At 42.5% G+C, this 25,582-nt stretch overlaps 1 protein-coding gene across 2 annotated transcripts; it reads right to left on the bottom strand.

Annotated features, from left to right (window-relative positions):
* Positions 1-368: 368 nt before the first annotated feature.
* Positions 369-24,760, bottom strand: ANKLE2 (ankyrin repeat and LEM domain containing 2). Of its 2 annotated transcripts, none has more exons than XM_033135744.1 (13): positions 24,661-24,760; positions 15,794-16,240; positions 13,930-14,124; positions 13,393-13,586; positions 12,147-12,335; positions 10,766-10,888; positions 10,428-10,494; positions 9,951-10,147; positions 7,763-7,869; positions 5,985-6,178; positions 3,491-4,235; positions 3,243-3,374; positions 369-2,562 (listed from the first exon to the last, which is right to left on the bottom strand). In XM_033135744.1, exons 2-13 carry the CDS (start codon positions 16,227-16,229, stop codon positions 2,340-2,342), a joined length of 2,802 nt encoding a protein of 933 aa, XP_032991635.1. In that variant the 5' UTR covers positions 16,230-16,240; positions 24,661-24,760; the 3' UTR covers positions 369-2,339. The 2 variants fall into 2 exon arrangements, with proteins under 2 accessions (XP_032991635.1, XP_032991634.1); XM_033135743.1 differs by lacking the exon at positions 24,661-24,760 and adding an exon at positions 24,217-24,520.
* Between the last annotated feature and the right edge of the window lie 822 nt (positions 24,761-25,582).

The raw sequence follows: 25,582 nt of genomic DNA, 5'->3' as shown, positions 1-25,582 counted from the left end.
CTCCTGGCTCCTCCACTCTGCAGCACCAGGTACAGTGCCCCCACTGTTCTTGTTTATTTCTGTTTTGTGTTTTATGTAGGAATGTGCAGGCAATACCAGCTCTAAGGAACTATAAGCAGCAGCAGCTAACATAAGCACTCTGCTGTATCAGACCCAACTAGTCCAGCATTTTCTCACAGCAGACGGACATGAAGGCATTGGCACTCTTCCACTCATAACAAGCAGCTGGTGGTAGCTGCCTTCAAACGTGGTGGGTATACAGGCATTGCGACTAGTAGTTGTTGAGAGTCCTGTCCTCTATGAATTGAGTGCAAGTTTATTATTTTTGAATATATTTGCAACACACAAGCACTAAATAGAGGCAAGAGCTTTTTAAATAAACAAATTTAATAAGATTGTTAAAAATTCACTTGAACACATTGACAAAAAGGACTCGTGTGAATTCTAAACATTAATATGTTTCTAACACCAACCCTTTTGACGCCCCCCCCCCCCTGGCAAGTGCTACAAACTGATCGGCTTGTGCTGCTGCAACACAGGGTTATATCCAATGTGAGTCATACTGAGAGTACACCCATTGAAATGAATGAGCCTGACTAACTTAGGTCCTTTAATTTCATTGGGTCTGCTCAAAGTATGACTTGGTCACTACAACCCCTACTCTTAAATACAAAAAGGTATGCATAACAAGGATAAAGCAAAGAAGTTACAACAAAACACTGTCAATTTCTTAAAGTTGGTTTTCTTTTAAAACCAACAGCCTGAAGATTCTAAGCAAGAATGCTCTTTATACACCATAGAGAGCTTCATGTAAGGGCAGCTGTGCCTTGGAACAGTGGCATATATATATTAGCTTAAAGATCAGTGAGTGTTGAGAGCTTATTTTCAATATTGTGGAAGGCTTCGTACCTCAGAGTGATAGTGTTTTTAGCAAGCTATTTTAAGTTGGTTTGGACTTCCTAGATAACCATATACCATGGTGACAGATTTATAAAAGCTGACTTCTAAATTAAGCACCTAAATATTCCACTACAGAAGTCAAGAAATTCCTTCTATAGTGTCTTGTCAAAGTCATAGAAACCTGTATTAGAATGCAGCTTCGATATGTATATCTGTTGAACAGTACTCTAATTTCTAATGGAAAATTATACAGAAAAGAATAGTCATGTAAGGGAATTGAGGTGCATCCAAGAGAGGCTGTAAATTTGCATGCCCATTTCCACAATGGGATAATGATAAAGACCCAGCCAATCTGGAAATATTTATTCTGTAATTTACATTTAGACAACCTACATTAAATATATAAAATAATAAATGGATGGTTACAGCATCTCTTCAAGTCTTTAAACTATAAGGGAACAGCTTAAAAATCCTCATCCAAAAGTGTTGGAAAGTTAAACATGGTTACTGCTTACATAAGAGAACAGCACTTATTAAAAAGCAAGATAAAAATGTTACAAAAGGCACTAATAAAACTGGAAGAATCTTAAGTGCAGTTCTGGAGTTTGGTACCAAAACATCATACTCAGAAACAGTATACAAAATGCTCACACTTGGTATAAGGAAGCCACAACAGCTCTATGTGCAGTAGAGATCTAGGCTACTAAAAAGGCTTGCAGTGAATTCAGCCACTAACACAGACTTTATCAAAGTCTGAAGGAATCATTCCAAAATGTCAAAGCTTAAGCTGCCCAAAGTTTGACACTTTGATGGCAGCTGCATTATCTATTCCAGAAGTCTCCAAAAGGGAATTAGTTTTCCTGTAGCTAACAAACTTAACTTTTAAATGAAAGGCCAATGCTAATGTGCCCCCCTCCTGAACAACAGCAAAATCTGCCCCATGATAATTATCATTAAGAACATAGGACACTAAAATGTTTGGCTCTTTTAAAATACCTCTAATTAGATAAATTAACAAACCATAAATTTGCAGTCTACATACATAGAAAATAGTTTTCCTCCTTTGAGCTCAACTGGAAGACCTTAAAACTTGACAACTTGCCTTGAGTTCCCTTTAGTCTATAGTTGCTACCGTGAAAGGGATCCCAGTGAGAAGCACTGTACAGATAGTAAAATGGGCATGGATAAATGTCCAAGAAAAAGAATTTCCTAGAACCTAGAAGTTACTTATCTCTTCAGGTGCTCTAATTTAACTTACTAATCTGCAAATCACCAATAATCTGGTAAATGGAATAAAAAGCAGCCCTTTATCTCTGACAACAATAAATAAAATGAGTCTGGGGTACATTGTGTGTTTCAACACCCTATTTTACCCCTTCCTTTTAAAAACACTTAACTGAAATTTTAAAGAGAGTCACATTTAATGGATGAGCGGGTGCTTAGAAGTGATGGCGCTTAGATAACATAACGTAGTTCACATATGCTGGGCTGTACCATCCAGGGCTCCCAGAATCGGGTGAGAAGCTGGCAGCACCTACATTGTACTTCCCGGGACTACCAAATACTGGACTGCTTTTTCCTGGGCTACAGCATGCCAGACCACTTGAAGGGCTTGAAGCTGTTTGAGACTTGAATCTTCCTTTTAGTGATGGAGTTGACCAACTGGAAGAAAAGACAACACTTTTTATATATCAGGAAAATGTAACAAGGTGGGGAAATTAAATTGCTGTGAGAACCTTTGTTTTAGATATCAATATTAATGCCCACATATAGTTGAGACATTATATTTAAATGGGAGCATTTATCACTGAATATCATTTGTAAGTAAATTGGCTGTTGTCTTCTAAGAAAGACTGTCCAGGTGGTTATCCCAAATAGAACAGTTTAGTTAATTAGTTCTTTTCCCCTAGCCTAGAGGTCAGCCAGGTTCTGGTGAGAAAAGTGGAGGGTTCATAAGCCTAGGAGTTGTGAACCCTTAAAGTAGCTGCAGTTTGACTCTGACCCTGTGCTTTCCTCTGTCCCATCTTCAAGCTGGAAGTAAACACTTCAGCTTGTATTTGCACATGACAGGATTGCCAACTGCCTGTCAAGTACAGAAGAAGGCAATATGCCTCTACCTCATGTTTCAAGCTGAGGAGAGAAGGCAGAGGGAATTTCCTACCCTGCCAGTAAGAACTAGCTACCAGGGAAAGGTGGGAAACTTTCCCCATCAGTTCGTTAGCAAGCATTTTGCCATGCCACACTGTAAACCTATAAGCTGTATCACACAGACCAGGTTTAGTCCTTTTAGCAAACCATACCCATGGAGCACATCAGCTAACTTTTATTGAAACCAAGTATACCTTTGCCGGTCAGAAGGAGAGTAGGACTGAACGAACACACTCCACTTGTAAATAGCAGGGTATTTTTGTGGATCAATCTCTAACCCATGTAATGCTGTTAACACATCATTGTCCAGCTTTGTTGGCTGTTCCCTAGAAACAGAAAGGGAACTAGATTAGGAAAACAGAATCTGGCAGTGCCACAATCCCCAATTATTATTGCCCACAAGACAAGAGGTCAGTTTGTTAAGCAACAGTCCATTTCATACCCTATGAGAAACAGCGGCTTGGCTTTTTCATTTGAGGATGAGACTTTTAGGAGACATTGCGAGGACATCTCAGACTGCAATTCAGAATTGCAAGACTGTTTTGTCTCCCCTCCCTGGACATCAGTTTCTGCTGACAGCCTCCCCACTTCTAGTGGTATTTTTTCTTCTGTCCTTATTTTTGTATCCTCAGCAGCTGCACCTGCCTTGAGAAGCGGTGAATAAGTCTTAGTGAGATGGTCCTTAGGTTTTCTAAGCTGCCTTGTATTTTCCATCTGAGCACTCTCACACCCGCTTTTTGTGGCAGCCTGGCTTGGCTTCTCTGGTGAACATTCTCCTGCCACCATCTGATCCTGACAAGACAGCTTATCAAATTCTTCCATTAAATTGGAGACCGGAGACTGAAGGCACTCTTCTCCTCGACTTGGGTACCTCCTATGAGGATTTACTGTCCTATCACTGGTCACAGGGCTACAAAATCCATTTATACTGGCAGGAACTCCTTTCTCCGAGTGCCTATCAGAAGTTTCTGCTGTAGGCATTATGCTTTCAGTCCGCTCAATGGACAGGATGTCACACTCTGAGCTTCTGATGTCAGTGATGGTTGGTTCATTGGATGCAACAGTTCGGCTGCAATTTCTGGCAGCATTCTGCCTGTTCTTTACTTCTTCCAAACTCATATCATCATCATCGTCATCATCAAGAAATGCCCCAACAGAAATAGAATTGCAGCTTTTTTTACTTTTGCCTTTAAAACAAAATAAAAGAATTATGGTGTATGACATCTCATCTGCCTGACTAGTCAGTTTTTAATAACAAATGTTCTATTTTCCACTTTGTTTAAAAGGACTCAGTCAGATTCAAACAAACAATGTTACCCCACCCAGCACTGCAATACAAATAGCATTTTCCCATCAATACTGGAAATTGGAGATTTCCAACTACTGGCTCACATCTATGTATTGGCTTTATTTTGGTTACCCTCACTCTATACCAGGACTGGGAATGCAAGACAGGGCACCACCACCCTTTACCTGTCAGATACTTCTCCCTGAAAGATAAGGGCTGCTGACCTGACATCCCCAACCAAAATAATGCCTGGACTGATGCTGCCTTGGCTAAAGGAGCATGGAAGACTGCTTGCAATCAAGCAGTAGCCAGATTATATGAAAACCTAATTGAGGAAGCTTTGTGCAAGTATCTGTTCAAAACCTGAAGCAGCTCCTTAGAGCAGGTCTGAGAAAACTACCTAGGGATGAGGGAGCTGGGCTATTCCTGCACAGATTGGAAAAGTTTTGGGGAAACATTTGTAGCCAGAATCTGGTAATGCTCAGTCACCCTTCTCTTATACCCAATGAGTGATATTCAACTAAGTCCTATCTGACTTAAGAGCAGGCCCCTGAAATTAATGGACTTAAAGAGTGACTCATGTCCATTAATTTCAATGACTACTCTTGTGTATGACTGACTAGATATTGCCTATCACATGTCCCACCTCCATCTACAGAACGTACAGCTGGTTCAGTGGTGGCAAAAAAATGCATTTAGGACAACACAGAGGTGCATTTTCTGCTTGTCTCTCTTCAACTCTTGCTTAACCCCTTTGTTTAGTGCACTGATAATCCTCATCCAGTTTGATGGTTTTCTGAGTAGTAGTTACCCCACTTTATTGGGCTGGTATGGGGACAGATGGAACACAACACCAGTATTTTGCCATTTACACAGATACAGCAATTCCTGTGCCTCATCCTTGTTGCACAGAGCATAAACCCAAAGAATCCATCTACAAGCCCTTTCCTTCATGAAACTTGGGAGTTTCCACCCTTAAGCTTACAAACAAAACTCAATTCACAGCTTGTGGGGGTTATAAGAGAGACTGAAGTCTTCAAAATAATCTATTCAGCACCTCTACTATAAAACAGTTTGATACAACTGTGGGCAACTGTTACTTTGACCCGATTGTTCCAGGTGTAACAGTGGGAGTGTTAGTAAGACTACAGAGTTCAATTTGTAGCATGGAAGGCATGTTCTGAAAGTCCCAGCAACATGAAAATGATTTTTTAATTCTTAGGCCCATCTCCAAGAACCTGACATAATTTCTGCATTTTTATTATTCCCAAATATATTAACAAGCAGCGACCTTCCAGTTCAATACTGGCCTCAAGAACTGGCATGAATAGGCATTTGCCTAGAGTTCACATCCCAGCAGGGGCCCCATTAACAGGCGCCCCAGAGACTTACTGCAGTTGAGGAGGTACATTTCACTGTGAGATGGAGCCCCACAGATAACGCCTTGCCCAAAGGCCCTAGAAAAGCTGCTGCCATCACTGCTTTAACTTATACTTCTAAAGTGTCCTGTGCTAAGCAACCAATCTAACACTGTTAATCTCAAAACTTGAGAATTTTTTATTAGACTTATTCTGGAACGTCTGAAAAATGATATTCAGTAATCAAACATTTTCTAACCTTCAGCTACTAAGAGATGCTTTGCTCTTACCAGAAAGCTGTGGGGTTTTGTATCTGTTGTGGGTTTCATTCTCCCCTTTATCTTGCTGAGCCTTATGGCTCATTTCCCGTTGACTCAGGTATGCTTCTAGCCTTTGTAACCCCTCCTGGGAAGACAGATCAACAAAACAGCCCAGAAATTCCCAGTATTCAACCCACGGGAACCCCAGTTCATGAGCTAACTCCCTGCAATAAACAAGATAGAACGAATCATTTGTGAAGAAATAAAATTAATTTGACAAGTTTACTAAAACACATGTTTAATTAGGCAGCCCCAAGTCTGTACAGCCACTGTAAAAATCCTTTTAACAAGCGAATTTTGCACCAAGCATGACCATAAACCTTCACCAAATTCATTTTAATTTTTAATTATAATTCCTGCATTTTCAAAAAACGATTCAGAATAATTTCCATCCCATCTTGGTTTCTACTGTCAAAGCATATGAGCAATCTCAACAGAAATTCTATTATTGAATGAAACCTTTAAAGGCACATAAAATACCGTACTCTTAACACAAAATGAATTAAGCATTCTATGAGAAATAAAGAGACAGCAGCTTTCCAAAAACAGCACATATATATGTATGCAATGCACTGCTAAGTCTACTAGCATTGCTCCTGCTTCTGCAATGTATTTATTTGGCACTTACAAAATACAGGTGATACATATAAGGCCAGGTGGTAGGAAAAGTGAAAACAAGTTGAAGAAATGGTTCAGGAAAGGCATTGTGCAGTAAAAATGGGGATTGCCTGACAAGTAGAGGAGGTTCCAACATGGCAAAAAGACATAAGCATACAAGTGAAGGAAGAGTGGGAAGGAGAATAAGATAGGGAATGAGCTAAAGTTGCTAATGGACCAGAAGCTTGACACAGATTTGGAAAACATGGACCCAGGACAAAACAGCGCAGTGATTCTGCACTGAAGACAGAATAAGCCAATGAAGAAGAGGTTTTAATAAAGTAGGCTGTGTACTGCATGAGCAAGACCAGAAAGGATAAAAATAACAGTGCAGAATTCAACATTCTTAGAATGTCAAGATCTTTTTCATATGGTTGCAGAAATCAGCTTTTGTTGGGACACAATTTCAATTTAAGCACAGAGTGTTCACAATCCTGGATGCTGTGATCAGAGCATGGGCTAAGTTTTAGCAAAGGTTGGATGTTTTAGTTGCAAAACAAAATGATTGGGAGTTTTTGTCTTTTGAAACATTTTGGGCCCTTAAGGAGTGAGAGAAATGAAAAGCTGCCATGGATCCATGTCATGGAGGTGCAATCGAAGACAGAATGACAGACGGCATGGAAATTGGGAAACATGATGACAAATCTTAGAGGTGGATTTGCAGACAGCCATCATCAAGTGATCCTCACACAGTTGTTATAAATTCATTTTAAGATCCAGAATACGCTTCAAAATGGGCACTTTAAAAAGTTTGTGTAAAATTTAATTTTGTTTGTTATTGTGGTTTTTTGTTTTGTTTTTATATTGTAAACTGCCCTGTGATCCTCAGATGAAGGGCAGTATATAAATTTATAAATAAATACATAGTCAATTAACAGAACACACTGCGACCTCCAAAGTTCCATTCTCCCTCTGACCTTATGCACAGATAGACCTTAATAAAAGCTGGGAGCTTTCTCAACAACTGCCTAAGCCTCTCCAGATGCAGTTTGTTCTCATTCATAGCATTTTACCAAGTTTTGATATTTAATACAATTGAAATATCTTTTATTCCTCTTGCTATATTGTTTCATGCATTAATTCTTAAGTACCTTCCAACTCTTTCAACGCCTCTTTCCACATCAGATTTTCTGAGATTGTTAAAAAATCCTGCTCGCTCTCTAGGTGGAGTCTTCCAAAGTCTGTGAAACTCTTCTGCCTTTAAGGGAGGGAAATTGCATTTAGTTACTGTAGTTCTAGAGCATGCTAATCTTCTCTTCCTAAAAATCTGAAATGAGTATCTTTTAGTCATCCAGAACCACCCAACTGGAACATATGTGGAGGGGGCTGGTGCCCCACCCCCCTGCCAAAGCCTGCTTTAGCGGGAGGTCGGGGGGTGGAGGAGAGGCAAACAGCCGTTTCTCCGCTTTAGCGGAGAAGCCCTGCTTGCCCGCCCCGCACCCCGCCAAAGCCTGCTTTAGCGGGAGGTCGGGGGGTGGAAGAGAGGCAAACAGCGGTTTCTCCGCTTTAGCGGAGAAGCCCTGCTTGCCCGCCCCGCACCCCGCCAAAGCCTGCTTTAGCGGGAGGTCGGGGGGTGGAGGAGAGGCAAACAGCGGTTTCTCCGCTTTAGCGGAGAAGCCCTGCTTGCCCGCCCTGCACCCCGCCCCCTGCCAAAGCCTGCTTTAGCGGGAGGTTGGGGGGGTGGACAAACCCGGAGCCAGCCACCCCCTGTGCGCGCCTTGCCCACCTCCGTCCGGGGTCCCCGGCGCAAGAGGCGCCTCCGCTGCGGGGCTGCTGACTTGCTGCCAGTGCTCCTGCCGCCTGGCCTCGCCTCTCCGCCGGCCATGTCTCCATGACAGTGGGCTCGTGTGGGCGGAGGGAGCAGGAGAGCCTGGGGCTTCTCCGGGCGGAGCAGGCCTCACCTCTTCCCCATCCCCCTCGCTCTCCGCCGGGCTCGACCCCCCTGCTGCCAACCCCCTTAGAGCCAGCGGCGGCAGCAGCAGCGCCATGCAGGCCAACGGGGCAGGAGGGGGTCAGCAGCAACAGGCAGTTTGGCCAAAGTCATGTTAGTAGCTTCGAGAACACTGTCCAACCATCTCATCCTCTGTCGTCCCCTTCTCCTTGTGCCCTCCATCTTTCCCAAATTAAGAGCATAAAAATGGGTTGTTCCATTCCCATCAATATTGCCATTGCACTCTTCCCCCAAATACCTCTTTTTTATATCTTGCTTGTGTTTGGTTTTTGTGAAATTTCAGTTTTATATGTTATAAGTCTTGAGTGGCATATTTACAGTACAAGGGCAGGACATAAAAGGCCCAACAAAAGAAATAAAATAGTAATTCATCAATAAGCTTGAAATGAAAAAAATAAATTGAAAATATCTAATTCTTTCCAACTACCTTTTCCATAGCTGACACCTGAAGACAGCAATTATTTTCTATGTATTGTATTTTTGCATGTGTGTTTAAGATTATGGCAATGAAGGGCAATTAATTTCTCTGAGCCAATAAGGTGCTTGGCTACATAGATAAAATGGAGACCTCTAGGGAGCTATTATTTTGTCAGTTGCAAAGAGCACCCAGTGTGGCACTTTATAAATTTAGTCCTTTATAAACCTGCTGTACTTTCAGATCTATGTAATGGCAAACAAACCTAAATTCAATTTTAACCGAACTAGAATAGATTGGCTTGGGCTGCGAGACTGCACTGCCAATACCACCTGCACACACTCAACTCCCCCTCCCCACCAAGTGAAATTGTTAGACAACCCATGTTAAAGTAAAATAAGTGCCAGACTAAAAGTCCCTGCACTACCCAGCAAAAGCTCTGCTGGACGGCACAATGAGGATGCAATGGAGGCAGCAAAGTATGCCTTCTTTTCTGCCTTCACTGCCACTAGGTAGGTTCAGTGATGAGTCCTCACTATGCTTTGATTGCATTCAACTGGAATTTTCCTCCACTCTCATTCTCGCAGTCTCCCAGCTTTCTTCACAGCAATTTCTCAAGTTCACCAAGGCTGGTTTTAGCCCAGATTGAGAAGTGTCACAGGAAATGTTAAACCCACAGAGGGGGGGGGGGGAGGGAAGAATTTGCATGTGAGGAAGGTCTTTACAATATCTGGGTTTGTAGTAAGCACACTAACCTCACCTGTGCTCCCAAACTTGTAGACAGTTCTACAGAATGTACCCAGTTCTGCACTTCTACAGGTGTACTTGTTTTCATTTTAATCCAGGTTTATGATAGCCCAAAGTAACACCAAAAAGGAAGAACAAGAGCAAATATTTTCTTTGTTTCTATTACCTTAGAAGGGCTCATTGGGCCTCCATAAGCCCTTACTGTCAACACAGGATCTTTGGGGCTGCCAAAATATCTAGGTAAAGAAGCATGAGGGCTATCATCTGTCTGATCAGGTGACCAAGGTGCTCCAATCACAGGTGGTCCAATCACTGGTTGTGAGGCATTGTCTTCTGCTCTGAAGAGTGGCACATAACACTGACCTAGGTTACAAATAATTGAAAATGGTGTTAAGTTTCTAGGAATGTTTATCATACACTTAAATACTACCCAGGCCAGTGGATTCAATTTCCCTACAATTCAAAAATAAAACGCTCACTTGATACTGGATCATTCTGTTTCTAATTCAGAGACACTGTAAGTTTTATTTAACACCCCAGTTACATAAAATAATACATGCCATAATAAAAAGTTAAATGGTGATACAATTTTTTGGTATTACTTCTGCAGAACCTCTAAAGACAACCAAGATTAAATACAAACCTTTCAAGTATTCCCTGATTTTCTCTTTCAGATCCATGGTTTTATTTTTACTTCTTTCACAAACTACCTATTAGAAAAAAGCAACAAGCTATTGGTTAAAGAACAGAGAAGTTGCACATTTTGTACTGATCTATCCATTTGGAACAGCTCAATAGGCAGCACTTCTGTCCCAATAATTTATAGGTTTAACTAATAAAACCTCACTGCAGGCTACAAATAATTTGGGAAGGCTTTTGCCAACTTACATGGCAGAAAACTACCAAAGAGCACTAAGGTAAAGAACAGTCACATTTAAACAAAAACCAAGGTGGTCGTAACATGTTTTAAGGACAACTTACTTCTGCTGGAGTTTGGTTGTACTTGTTCCTTGGGTCCTTTACAATATCTGGATGTGAAGCAAGCACACTAACCACATCTGGGTTCCCAAATTTGCAAGCAAAATGTAGTGGTGTATCAAATCCCTATAAAAAGGAAAAAAAATATTTCCTATTCTGGACCCTTGTTTTCACCTAAGTATATATGTGCATTTGGAGAAGCCTGTCCATTTGCATGGGTGAACAAGATCCATGTGACGCTCACTTGAGATATGTGGAGAGGTATGTGTATTAATAAATAAAGAATAGGGATGCACATAACCACATATCAACCCCAACACTGCAGGAGTCCACTGGTTGCCCCATTTGTGGGTTAATTTCAAGGTGCCAATTCATAATAATAATAATAATTTATTTGTACCCCACCAATCTGGCTGGGTTTCCTCAGCCATTCTGGGCGGCTTCCAACAGAAAGTGTTCTATATTATCCAACTAGACTTCTGGAATTTCATTACCTCTTGAGATCCACTGCGTACAGAGGCTTGCCCCATTCAGATGAACAATGAAGACTTTTCTTTTTAAGCAGGCTATTTTGGGGTTGTTGATTTTTAATTTTTAATTTTAAAAAAAATCTCTTTGATAACTCATTTAAGTTGCAAAATATATTATGGTTGTGTTCACACATCACATGAACCCATAAATTAGTGTTTAACTACAGTTTAATACGAGCGAGCAATGCATTGGTGGCCCACTGCTTAAATGTCCACATCTCAGTCCTCTCCAGCTCCTGGGTGCACAGGGAGTAACAAACCACATACTACAGGTTGTTCTATCGTCCAAACCTGAGCTGGGTTAAGCTGCAAACCAGGCCCGTAACTCCCCAATTCTAAAACTACATATCTAAAAACATTACTATATCTTGCCTGACAACAGGCCTCCATGGGATAATAATATCAAAAACAAGAGATAAAAAATATTGCTTTAAAAGGCAGTGGTGACTGAGGAAGGCAGGGGGAGGCAGTGATGTATAACAGTCACAGTATGGAGGTTGCTCCTGCTGCCCCAACTGCTAATATGGCATTAAGTCGCAATGGCTTTTAATTAAGTCTGTGCTGCAGCTAGACTAAATTACTTGCACTTTATTTGTCTCAATGAGACAAATTAAGTCATGAGTAATTTTTCACATTAGTCTAACAGAGGTATCTTTAGGCTGCAATCCAGTCCTCACTTACCTGGGCCTAAGTCCCCTATAACTCAAAAGGGCTTAATTTCCAGTGAATATACATTGGTAGCCTGGATCCAACCCCATATGTTCTTCATTTAAAATGACAGGCTAGTGATGTTATTCTTCAGTATCCAACACAAACAAAAAGGAAAAGGAAGTCAGTGGGACACTGAAACTCACCACTTTATCTGGTGTGTTAAGATAAAGGTCAACAATGTATCCGATACGCTTCTGTAACATTATTTCATCATCATCAGGATACATCAATCGCATAAATTCAGGATTTTCCAAAGTGTCCAATAGTAACCGGCAGACACCAGGTTGATTTTCCTTGGCTGCAACATGCATGACATTGTATCTACAGCCTTCCTAAAAAGAAATAGACACACATTCACTAAATATTAAATCTGAATGATTTGCTAAAGAGGAATACCCTTACAGCAATGTTGTTGTTTCCTCCCAGATCTTACATACACAAAAATTCAGGAAACATAAACCTATAAAGCCTTCAGTCAGCCTGGAGAACTCTACTAGCAAGCTGAAGGTGTTAGGTCTCAGAGGGGAAATCTAAGTATTTGGAAAACATGGAGCATTTGGGGATACAAGTAAAGCCTCACAACAATCTACTCAGAGAATAAACCTCTCTCAGGTTTATGCAAGTTATTGCTACCATTTGAGCCTGTATGTTCAGTTTTTACAGCTTAAAGCAGTCATAGGCAAACTCTGCCCTCCAGATGTTTTGGGACTACAATTCCCATCATCCCTAGCTAACAGGACCAGTGGTCAGGGATGATGGAAGTTGTAGTTCCAAAACATCTGGAGGGCAGAGTTTGCCTATGCCTGGCTTAAAGTGTAGGGAGAGAGAGAGAGAGTATGTAGAGCAAACCTATTTGTAACGAACAGGAACATGATTCTGTTTCTTTTTAGCACAATGTTGATTGAAGGGGAGGAAGATCTGTGTATTTGTGTGGCGTCCTGTTTCAGCATTTGTGGGTATGACGTGGTGTATATGTGATGTGTCTGGGTGGTTTGTGTGTGCATGTTAGCTGCAGGGTGGCTATGACAACTTTTTTGGCATGTAGCACCCAGAAGGGGATGGAAGGTGTTGGTGGGGCCACAAAAGCTAGTCACCTCTTTGTTACAGACTTTCCAAAAACAGCCAGAAAATTTAGATTCCCCCCCCCCCACTGATTTCATTTTCAAACCTCATCCCCCTCCCAATATCTTTTTTTTAAAGTGAAGCCCCAAGGTACTCTACATGAAAGCCTCCAGAAGCAGCACCAAAAAAACACTGTAGAACGAATGCTATGCCCATCTCTTGTGCAGATGAGTTTTGAAGCCATTTCCCTCGGTTAGCAAGTTGGGGAAAGGATGCAAAGGGTTTAATTCAAACTTCGTTTTGGCAAACGCCAAACCATTCCCACACCTGAACAATTGTCGGGTTGTCTCCAGAGCCAATGAGATAGCGAGGATTACTCCAGATAAGTTCCAAGAATGCTGTTTCATCTCCTTTCTCAACCGCCTTCCGAAGCTTGGCAGTAAGATCCTGCGTACGAGGACTTTTATAACTGTTGGCTCTCTCTTTACTAACTGTTTCCATCTCAGGAGAGCATAAGCCGTCTATCAAAATAAAAATGGTATTCTACTCATGATGTGACCTTTGCTCATGAAAGTGTGTCACGTTATTTTATATGCAAACTCTATATACCTATTGTTCAGAACTTCTAGGCAAGTAAATTAAGAACAGGTCCTTCAGCATTAATTTTGAAATCAAGAATATTTATAAGCTTTAAACCAGTTTAGGAATTCACATGATCCCTGTCATAATAAAGTTCTCAGAACTACATTTTAAAAGCAGAAAAAGAACAGTACTGGCAGTAGTTTAAGTGTAAACTACAGTCCCAACTCCAAAAGCCACTTAAGTAGCTAAAGAATTGGAAAACATTTAAAAGCCTCCACTTACCTCTGTTGAACACTGAACAAACTTTCACAGGTGACAAAGATAAGGACGGCTTGTTTGGAGATGGGAAATAGTCGCATATGCCTTTGGCAAATTTCTCTGCATCTTCCCTATTTGTGAAAGCTTTAAATCTTGAACCTTTTATCATTTTAACAGCTTGCAAGGCTTCCTTTTTATCCTCATATATATGCACCCTCTCTGGAACAGAACATATCAAATTAGTTTATTTCCATCATGGTAGTCTGCAGGAGAAAATGCTCAAATGAACTCAAAATTGGCTTGGTGAATTTTACTTTCAGGAAAAGAGACTTAAAATTCTTATACATTTTTAAATAGCAAATTTGTAGTAATATGCCAAATTTTGGGGGTCTTACAGAGAAAGAGAAAAATCGTGATAAGGTTGCACTAATGCCGCAAATCTGGCATATTACAAATCATTCTCATCATGATTATGATGCAACCCTAAACACTTTTTCATCAGCAAGCAAACAAAGGACAAGCCATTGAAAAATTCCCTACCAAACTACATCTATGTGACACTGTCAAAAATCTTATTAATTTTAATGTACTTTAATTTTAATATGGCCAACCCCTTTTAGATCAAATCTCAGACCAATTTTAAATTGCATTTATTATTGATTCTGTATGTGTCTTTTTGTGTGTGTGTGTGTGTGTGCTGGTCGTTGACCGTAATAAAGTACTTAACTTTATTGATCACAGTTCTCATTGCCTAAGCCAGGCATGCATTCTCCCACTCCCATCCAGAATATCCTCTGCTACTATAATAAAAATTAACGATATGATATTGAGATAAACTAAGCTAATTCTTCAGTGAAGTTCTGATATTTGTACACATCTGCTATTCTTGCAGCTTAAAAAAAAGTATTTGTATATTCTAAGACTGACTGCATAAATAGCATTAGTCTCCTAAATACTTAATCTCAAATCTAATCCCATACCAAGTAAGGGTGGAACTGAGATCAGTCTTGAAATATTTTGAGCATCCCAAGAACTGTTATGTCATCCTTGGTTGTCAGGGATTATGCTTCCTCAAAGAGAGAACATTAGATTGTCTAGTTTCAGGCTTGCAGCAGTGTTCGAAACTCCCATTGTATTAGGCGCATTTGGCGACAGGGAATTTCATTACAGGAAGCAATTTCTGAGCTCTGGACGTAGAACTGTGCCTAATATTTCAGATCAAAACTGCAGAGTGGAAGGAAAGGAGGACCCTTTTCTGCCTCCCCACTTCTAACTACTCTCTGATGACCAGAGAGAAGACACTCTTAAGAATATTAGGGGGCAGGGGAAGGACTAGACCATGTGAAAAATGAACATAATATTTTAGCTGCAGTTCCTTCATTTTCAGCTTTGTATTCTTGTTACAAAAATGCGTGCCTAGACATTCCATTGTTGTGTCCATAACTTAGGTTTCAGGTGCCATTTAGCTCCTAGCTTTCATCTTACTGGTAGTTTCTAACACTGGCTTGCAGTACCTATTGAAAACTGCTTAATTGCAAGAATTTCCTTTCAATTTACTTCCCAATGGAATGCTTATTGGTAGATTACCAACAAACTCTTCTACAGTAATAATGAATATTGAAAAAAACCTAAAGCTGGAAATACATGAAAAGGCTATATGAAAGAACACACAATTCTTTCTTTCTTTCTTGCACTTTTTAAAAATTTAAATGCTGGTCACCCTTGACATTTTATAAAAGAGTGGGGTATACATTTTAAATAACTAATCTGTAAAATAAATTAACCACAATTACTATTCTCCAATAGCACCCTTTTTCCTCCATGAAAGGTACATTTGCTTAACTTGATCTTTAACTACACTGCAGTGGTAAAAATAAAAATAAATTACCATTTCTTGCCAATATATCATCATAAACTGGACATACACCATAGTATAGCAGAGGCTCCTTAGATGGAGTCTGAGAACTGATCAGAGAGTCATCATCTGCCTTCTGCATGAGGGCTTCCTCTTCTGGTGGGTTCAAACCCATACTGTACCCAAAATCGCCATCCTCGGAGGAGCCTATGTGACCATTTTGATTCCTTGAAGGTTTCTTTGTTTGCAGTTGGCTGGCATCAGCTGCAGCAGTTCCAAGTACACCATTCAAAAGCGAGGTTTCTGCCACTAATTCTCCTTGCTGTTCCAACAGTGCCTGGGCCAATCTTTTTTCAAAAATTGATCTTGTTGTAAGTGTAAGAGGCCCACATTTCTGTCCAGCTTTAACAATCTCTTCTCTGAGCTCATCAGAAGTTAGCTGCTTTAATCGTGATAAAATAGCATCCATTGTTACCGTTCCTAGAGAGGAAAAAACAACCACCACCAAATGAAAAGACAACCAAACAGATAATAGCTTTGAGGGCTCAAATACTGAAGATCAATTTCTCCTAATAAGTCAGCTCATTGTTATCAAAGAACAGGCAAGTGAAAGGTAAAGGGGTAATTGGGGCTGTGTGAACCCTATGGTAAGTTTTTAAATCCCTAAAGGAGCAAGACTTGCTTGCATGTGAACCTGTTCATTCATTAATACCTTCCTCAGAGGTGGCTGGCCCCATGACGTTCGAATCCTTTCCCAAGGGTTGCTTAGCTTGGCTCTCACTGAAACTAGTGTAGCTTAAGGTGCAGGATGAAACAGTGTACAGAAAACCAAAGTCTCCAAAGTTAGATACTAGGTTCTCACACTAGTGGATAGCTGCACCAACTGGGAAGAGAAGGGTTGATAAGGTGCTTGCTGGGCAGATCAATGCACTAACTAGAAATGCAAGGGGAAAATTTACACCACTCCAGCACTCTCTTGTATCTGTTTTGGGTGCCTGGCCACCTTTGCAGCTGAAGTATCTTAATAAACCCAGGTGTATGACAAGCATTGCTCAAAGCAACTCCTAAGAATATTTTTTGCTGCCTACATACAAGTGTGGTAAACAAAAGCTGCTCCTGTTCCCTTATGGGGTACACAAGAGCCCAAATAGAGTTCTTTGTAGGTTCTCCATTGGTAGGAGGAAATAACAGAGGCGAACCAGAGAATATTGAGAAGCAAAGCAGTGTTATAAGAATTTATGATCATTCACACACACACACAATATTATTATTATTAATTCACCAAGCAAACACAGGAAAAACAAGCCTCACACCATTTTTCACTCCCAAACTGACAAACTGCTTCTCTGCAGGGAGGGAGGAGGTGGGGGAATCCTTCCCATTCCCACCTCAGGAATTAAAAGTGATAATCCCTGGCATCCTGTTGCCTGAGTGCCAGACTGGGTGGCCATTCCAAAGATGGCAGGGTCAGATGAAGACAAAAGGGTGTGATTGCCTTGACTGGGAAACAGGGAAATGTAAGTATCTCTTTTGTTTTACTTGATGGGTTTTGGTAGAGGGCAAGAGGAGACATGGGGGCAGGGTCCAGGATGCTCAGATCACTGCTACCAGACCCTCCCAATTTGTGATGTAATTCTGATGTATGGAGGGGTGGTCTTGAGCTGGAGGGGGGCAATTTCAAATCAAGTCAAGGGCTGTGTGTGTGTGTGTGTGTGTGTTGAATCAAGCCAGAGGGTGTGTTTTTTTGTGTGTGGGCCAGTAAAGGGGTGTTGAAGAGAAGCTCAAGGGCTCTGCCTGCGTGTGTGTGTTGGGGTTGGGGCAGCCCTCTGCCCCTCGCCGACGCCGCGTTCTGCTCTTTGCTCTCTCCCCCCCCCCCACGGAAAAGCGGAGCGCTCTGGCTGCAGCTTCGGAGAATGAGCAGCCCGGGCTGTTCTTTCCTCTCCCTCCCTCCCCCCACAGAAAAGCGGAGTGCTCTGGCGGCAGCTTCGGAGGAGGAAGAGCAGCCCGGGCTGCTCCTTCCCCCCCCCCCCACAGAAAAGCGGAGCACTCTGGCAGCAGAGCAGCACAGCAGCAGCCCCTCAGCCTCCGGGCGCAGGTGGGCCCCTCACCATTTCCCTGCCCCGGAGCCGCGGCAAAGCTGTAAAAGAGCCACATGCGGCTCCGGAGCTGCGGGTTGCCGACCCCTGCCTTATACCAACTGGCACAATGTTTGGTAGAACAGAGGTGATGCTTTTCACCAGGGGTCAGCAAACACTCAGCAGGGTGCCGGTCCACTGTCCCTCAGACCTTGTGAGGGGCTGGACTATATCTCTTTTATCCCTTTTGCTGCTGAAGAGGTACCCACACTTTTAAAAAAAACCTCAGCCTCTTAGAACAAGGAAATAGATTAAATTTTTCCTCTTTTTCCTAGCAATCATAACAGTTGGCAAAACCTTCTGTTTTATTCCAGTCAGATTCCTGTTTACTGCTCTCTCCCATTTTTTTTTTTTTGCTCATTTCTTCTCCCTTAGTTGTTTCACCTCCAAAACTCAGGCCCTCATTTCTTCACAGCCATCCACTCTAAATATTAACCCTTTTCTCTCGGCCTTCCCTCAAAATCTCTTACCTGATCTCTTCTGATTTTTACCTAAACACTTTCCAAACGCCCCATTACCCAAACACCCTTATTACCATCACAACCTCCCTTTCTCTTAATAGAAAGCCAGCACCCATGATCTATCCTCTTCTGATAGCATCACCAGCTAGCATCCTCGTGTTCCTAAATAATTCTTAGGAATGCTTCTAACGAGAACTCTTATACAGTGGAACCTTGGTTTACGAACTTAATCCGTTCCGGAAGTCCGTTCTTAAACTGAAACCATTCTTAAACCGAGGTGCACTTTCCCTAATGAAGCCTCCCGCTGCCGGTGCCCTTCCACTGTTCGGCTTCCGTTCTTAGACCGAGGTAAAGTTCGCAAACCGGGACACTGCTTTCAGTTTTGCGGAGTTCGTAAACCAAATAGTTTGTAAACGGGCTGTTCTTAAACTGAGGTACCACTGTAAGGTAAAGGTAAAGGGACCCCTGACCATTAGGTCCAGTCATGTCCGACTCTGAGGTTGCGGCGCTCATTTTGCTCTATAGGCCAAGGGAGCCGGCGTTTGTCCGCAGACAGCTTCCGGGTCATGTGGCCAGCATGACAAAGCCGCTTTCTGGTGAACCAGAGCAGCGTACGGAAACGCCGTTTACCTTCCCGCCAGAGCAGTCCCTATTTATCTACTTGCACTTTTGACGTGCTTTCGAACTGCTAGGTGGGCAGGAGCTGGGACCAAACAACGGGAGCTCACCCCATCGCAGGGATTCAAACCGCTGACCTTCTGATCGGCAAGCCCTAGACTCTGTGGTTTAACCCACAGCGCCACCTGGGTCCAGGTACCATTGTATTTGGTTTTAATTCTTCACACTCAGACTAGTATTAGCATGCTTATAGCTTTTGTCTAATATTTTCTTAGTTAATTCCCTTTTGAGACAAATTAATTCCCTCTTGATAGAATAAATTCACATTTGCTTCTCATCTGTTCTCTGTGTTAACTCTTGGGGTGCCAAACTCTGGAGAGTGACCAGGTCTCAATGCAAAAGACCCCTAGAATTGAGTGTCAGATTGCATGTGAGAATTGCAGGCTTGTATACTAACTGCACCCTCCATAACACAATCTTATGCCAGGAGAGTCAGTTTACTTTGAATGTTAATAAGTAGCTAATCTGTTTGAAATTATTAACGTCACTGGGAACGTGGGGGGGTAAGTTTGTTGTGACCTAAAAATAGAGGCAGTAGGTTAAATGGTAGAGTATATTTAATGTTCTTATCCCACTGAAATATTCTATTTATTCTCATCTATTTTAAAACTTCTTCCAGTTTTCCTTTTATGGTTGAATTCTTGCATCTGTTTAATTCTCTTTTTAAGTAGAAGAGCAGAAGTGGATCTAAAGCTTCCTGCCAGATGTTTAATGACTAAGTACTGAAATGGTGCTCAGTATTCTTGCTGCAAACATTAGTCAGTGTTTCTTCAGCTGCTGTTGGACTACAACTCCCATCATCCCTAACCATTTGTCCTGCTAGCTAGAGATTATGGGATAATGGGAGCTGTAGTCCATCAATAGCTGGAGACTCATGTTTGAGAAACAGTGCGTGTAGTTAGTATACAAGAGGAACAGTCTCCTTGGGAGGTTGTGGACTCTTCTTCCTTGGAAGTTTTTAAGCAGAGGTTGGATGGCTATCTGTCATGGATGCTTTAGCTGAGATTCCTGCATTGCAGGAGGTTGGACCAGATGACTCTTGGGGTCCCTTCCAACTCTACAATTATATGAAGTTACAGAGTAAATTGTTTAAGGCTAGAATTTATATATTTGAATAAACAGGTTTCCTAAGAGGCTCTTACTGAATCATAGCTTTGAATTCTGTAACTTATTGACAGTAGCTGTATATGGAAAACCCACTGCTTTAAATATTTCCCTGTAAAATTTTGAAATTATTAGAAAATATTACAAAAATGGGGAAGGGGTTAATACTGGGGTTTCTGTCTTAGTGCTGTACCCCTCTACTGAATTAGAATCATAGCATTGTAGAGTTGAAAGGGAACTCTTCAGGGTCATCCAGCTACATTTGCTAATCACAATGGAACCATCCAGCTACATTTGCTAATCACATGTTGGCCTTGTTGATAGTTGTAAACTATCATTTGTAAACTTGAGAGCTTACAAAGTTTTAACATTACATAGTGTGTTTAAACTTAGTTGCACAGTGCTATTATCATCCCACAAAATGCACATGATTGAAATAAGATGTATTTCAAAGTTGTCTTCATAATCTGAACCTTTGCATTCAGAACAGAATTTCTAGTTCTACAGTATGCTGGGAAATAATCATATTTATGGATGTACTGTGCAGACTAGATCTTGGTGTGTGGTGGGGTGAGTTGCTTGTCCCTGCTCCTGCCAACCTTGCAGTTCGAAAGCAGGTCAAAGTGCAAGTAAATGAATAGGTACCGCTCCGGTGGCAAGGTAAATGGCGTTTCCGTGCACTGCTCTGGTTTGGTGGGAAGGTAAATGGCGTTTCTGTGCGCTGCTCTGGTCTCTTTTGTTTTACTTGATGGATTGAACATACACACACAGCACAGCTCTTGAGTTTATTCAACACCCCCGCCCCTTTGATTCAACACCCCGCACACACGCACACACCTTGACTTGATTCAACACACATACACACTCCCTGAGTTTATTCAACACCCCCTTTATTTGATTCAAAACAAACACACACACACCCCTACAAACACACACATGCACACCTTGACTTGATTCAACACCCAGGAGAGCAAGCCCAAGCTTGCTCTGAATACGAGAGGGTTTTGTATGTGGGGCATCAAAAGCAGCAAAGCATACATGCTCATATTTTTCATTGATATAGCAGCTATAGCAGCTGACTGCACGATCCTGTATATATAGCATTAAGATAAGAAACAATATATGCAGTGTTATATTTGTTTTAAATGTCGCAATGGTTTTGCGGCTCCCAGGTGGTTTTTTTTTCTTTTTGTCTTAAAGGTTGCAGACCCCTGGTATAAGGTATATTCCAACAACATAATCAAGGTACAGCACTCTGAGTAATATTCCATTGCACTTTTTCCTAGCACCTCAAGGATAAAGGCAATTCTTATCTGCCTAAAAAAAAAGTAGAAAAATATTGTGGAAAACCTAAAATACAATATTTGAGTAAAACAGTGTAGGTGGCATGCCCCATACAAGAAACATCTACTTAAGAGCAAAGGGAAAAGAAATATGGTAAGGAGGGGCAGGTTGAGATCTGAGCTAACTTTTCTGGGCAAGGTTTTTACATTTATAGAGTCTCAAGAAAGTATTCATGTCAATAAGAATTCCATGTGTAATAGAAAAGACTCCCAAGCTGTGAGTCAGTGCTGGCAGCTGGAATTCATCTTAATCAGGGGTCCCCATACTAAGGCCGCGGGCTGGATGTCAACCCGAAAGTGCGCCAGAAATAGCGTGTGGGCGCGCGCTCCCGCGCACTCCGGCCCGCTGCACGATCGGTGATGGAGGAAGCGGCCCAAGGTCCAGTAAGTCTGGGGACACCTGATCTTAATAGTGGAATGTTCCCAGGAGTAGGCAGGCTTGCAGCGACAATTCTGATGTATTAATAGAGGTGTAACTATAAATACAGATCTCTTTACATAGGGATGTACATCAATTTGGGGGAAGAAGAATCATCAACACTTATTTATAAAAGTGCCCAAAATATATACTAGGTCAAGGTGAAGTAAGGTACATCTGCAAGCTTTTTTTAAAAAAAATCTTTTTTTAAAAAAGGAATTGGGAAATCTGTAACAACTGTCTGGGTGAAACTAAAAAACAAAAATCTAAATGTTCAAGTAGGAAAAATGAGAAATATTAAAGAAATCAAGTGGAACATCAAGAAACAAATGCAAGAGAGAAAATATGAGACTACAGGATGTGATAATACAGGCTATGCTGTACAAACTCATCAACTTTAGTGAGATAAATTTCTGACAGCTTGAAACCCAAGTTATTAGACCTGAATGAGCAGGGTAAAGTATTTTTCTCTTCCCTATCCCTAGTTCTCTCACTATTCAACAAAAAGGTGTTCATAGTGGCACCCCCCTTTTTATCCTCACAACAACCCTGCAGTGTAGGTTAAACTGAGAGACTGACTGGCCCAAGGTCACCCAGTGAGATTCACTGCCAGAGATGTGAGCCCTGGTCTTTCAGGTCCTAGTCCCACAATCTCACCACTGTGCCCCACTAGCTCACTGCTTTAAGATGCAAGCTTGGCCAAATAAGCATAAATATTCTATGGGTTAGTGGGGGGAAAGGGAACCCCCAGATCCCTGGGCGTCAGGTCCTCCCCCCATTCTTGGGTGCTGGGTTTTAATCAGAGCCCTGATTATTAAGGTGAGCTGACAGGCTGAGCTTGTATTTCTGCCAGACAGAATGACAAAGGGAAATGATGGCCCTGCCATTAACCCACTGCAAAAGCCATCAAGTCAAAGACCCTACAGGTGATTTTGGCAAGGTGTTCTGGGAACAAGGAGGAAACTGGGCATAACTCCATGTGCACTGGCTGGGAGAAACTGCACCAAGTGAGCAGGGGATCATGACTGACTGCTGGACCCAATCTTGCTGAAGCTATGAGAGGAGTCACGAGACACTCTTGGGGTGTAACGTTCTGCACCTCCCTCCACTCCAGGCTTCAGATGTGTGTGAATAAACCATATTTCCTAGACACTGCAGACTCTGATGTGCCTTGATTTCCACCGGAGCACAACGCTGGGTGGATGCTTGGAACCCCCTGGAATCTTGTTGTCTCTGGGCAGAGATTGGGGTGGCATGTAACAATATAATAACACTTATCTCCAACATGACAAATGCGATTGTGCTTTTTTCCTTCTCAAATTACATTTTAATACTTTGTTTTCCTTCATAGATTTAATAGTCATTTAAGATTGTCCTTATCTCCTGTGACATGGCTCTGGTTTTATGTTTTCTTTATTTCCCTCCGTGGTTTTTCTTAAGTTTGTATGCCGCAAAAAAGCCCAAAGCGTTGGTCTTAAAAAATAGTAGGATGGATTATATCAGGCATCCCCAAACTCTGCTCCCTCAAGATGTTTTGGGACTACAATTCCCATCATCCCTGACCATTGATCCTGTTAGCTAGGGATGATGTGAGTTGTAGTCCCAAAACACCTTGAGGGCCGAGTTTGGGGGTGCCTGGATTATAGGATGGTTTTGGTTTTGTGTGTGTCTCATTTATTATTTGTAGGCCTCTGGGCAATAGAGGCCTTCAAGGCGGTGTACAAAACTAATGCAGATACATATTGGGTTAGATCATAGACGCGTTGAAAATGATGAATTTAAGTTCGCCATGGCTAACAATTGATTTTAGTATGATTACTGGAAGTATGGCTTAGTTAAAACTTAGTAATAATAATAATGGCATAAACATGTATGGTATTTAACAAAGCGCAAGAGTGGAAATCCTTCTAACATGAGAAAGAACAGAGAAAGCTGTGTGGAGACTGGCGTATACCGTGGAAATAACATGCAGTTGTTTTAATTAATCAAAAAATAATGTTGTCTCACCTTACTTTTAATTTGTGTCTAGCATTTAGCATAATTCTCATAGTAGTTGTTGCAAAGCACGGACTCCCCAAGCACACCAGGGATCAAAACTGTACGGAGCCAAAACGAGATACAGTATATATACACACACTGTATATGTGTGTGTGTGTGTATATATATATATATATATATAATCGTTCAGGGATCCCTCCTTCCTCTCCCCACAAGAAAGCCGTGATGCTCAGATGCCAAATGTGCACATGCTATAAAGAGAAGAAGCCGCAGGAGCAGAGAGGTCTGTGGGGCGTCTCTCCCTCCCTCCCTCCCTCACCTTGGCGGGGGCTCCCGCGGCAGCGCTGCTCCTCCTCGGCAGCAGGCGGCGGAGGAATCGAGGCAGCGGCGGCGGACGAGGAGGCCCCCTTGGCGGCAGTTCCGGGGCCTTGGCAGTGGCGTCGGCCGCCGGGCCTCCTCTCCAGCAAGCGCAGCATCCAGCCTAGGGCGCCGATCACCGCGCAGGCGGCCAGCAGCTCCCACGTCGGCCAGCGGGCCCACGAGGCCCCCCAGAACTCGGCCCAGCCCGGCCAGCCAGCAGCAGCGGCCGCCGCCGCCCAGCGCTCCATCGCTCCCCTCTTCTTCCCCCTGGAACCGAGCGAGGGAAGGAGGGATGAGGGAGACAGTGCACGCGCGTGCGCGTACGATTCCCACCGCCCCACCCCCTCCCGCAAAAGGGGAAAAAAAAACCACACCACGCCCTTTCAGGGACAAGTCCAAGTACCTCAGGAAAAGCCTCCCGGCTTCCGTCTCTTTCCCTCGCGCTTTTTTTCCTCTCCCTCCCTCTCCTCGCGGAGGCGGCCCAGTGCGCAGGCGCCTCGCGCGCGAGGACCTCCCCTGCAACGGCCGCTTGCCACCGTAAACCCTCCCTGCCCGCAAGAGGGCTGTCTAGCGTACTGCCTGGCAGGAATTTTTATAAGAGTTTAGTGCCTGGGGAAAAAAGGAATTTTCCTTCTCCCAAGTGGCGCTTAGCTTAGTTGAACGGGGAGCGTTTTATTTATACGGTCCCCTGCAAGATTCCTGCATTTGCAGGGGGTTGGACTAGATGACCTATTTTGACTCTCAAAACTGACCAAATGTTTACCAAATGTTTCTCTGCAAGGAGGGAGGGGGTGAGGGAACCTTCCCATTGTCTCAGAAATTAAGTATTCCTGGCTACCCAGGAAAGGCAATCAGATAAGACTTTTATCATATACCGGTAAATGGGCAGGCAGGAGAAAAACAAACTTCTCAGATTTCTGTTGAAATTTGTTGGAGACCGCCTTTTTGTGACATAAGTATGATGCTTTGGGGGTGGTCTTGAACGGCAGTGGGGGCAATTTCAAATTTCTATATAAGGGTAGGCGCTCCTTTGTTCTAGGTCTCTTCCCTGCTCTCCGGTGTGTGGGAAAAAATACCCTGTTTCAACAGCTTTAATAAAGACTTTGCTTCTCAATCTTCTCTGGTTGGCCTCCGTTATATTCTCCTACCGATGGAGAACCTGCAAAGGATTTTACAAGGGCTCTTGTGTACCCCGTAAGAGAATAAGAGCAGATTTTTGTTTATTACAATGGCATTCACAGGTTTGAGACTGCCTGTTCTTGGTGTGACTGACTGGAGGGGGTAGAGATTAGCGAGGGCAAGGGACTGAGCAAGGATAAAAATGG

Source organism: Lacerta agilis, chromosome 17 (genome assembly GCF_009819535.1).
Source record: "Lacerta agilis isolate rLacAgi1 chromosome 17, rLacAgi1.pri, whole genome shotgun sequence".
Classification (NCBI taxonomy): domain Eukaryota; kingdom Metazoa; phylum Chordata; class Lepidosauria; order Squamata; family Lacertidae; genus Lacerta; species Lacerta agilis.
This window is presented reverse-complemented; position numbering and strand designations above follow the sequence as displayed.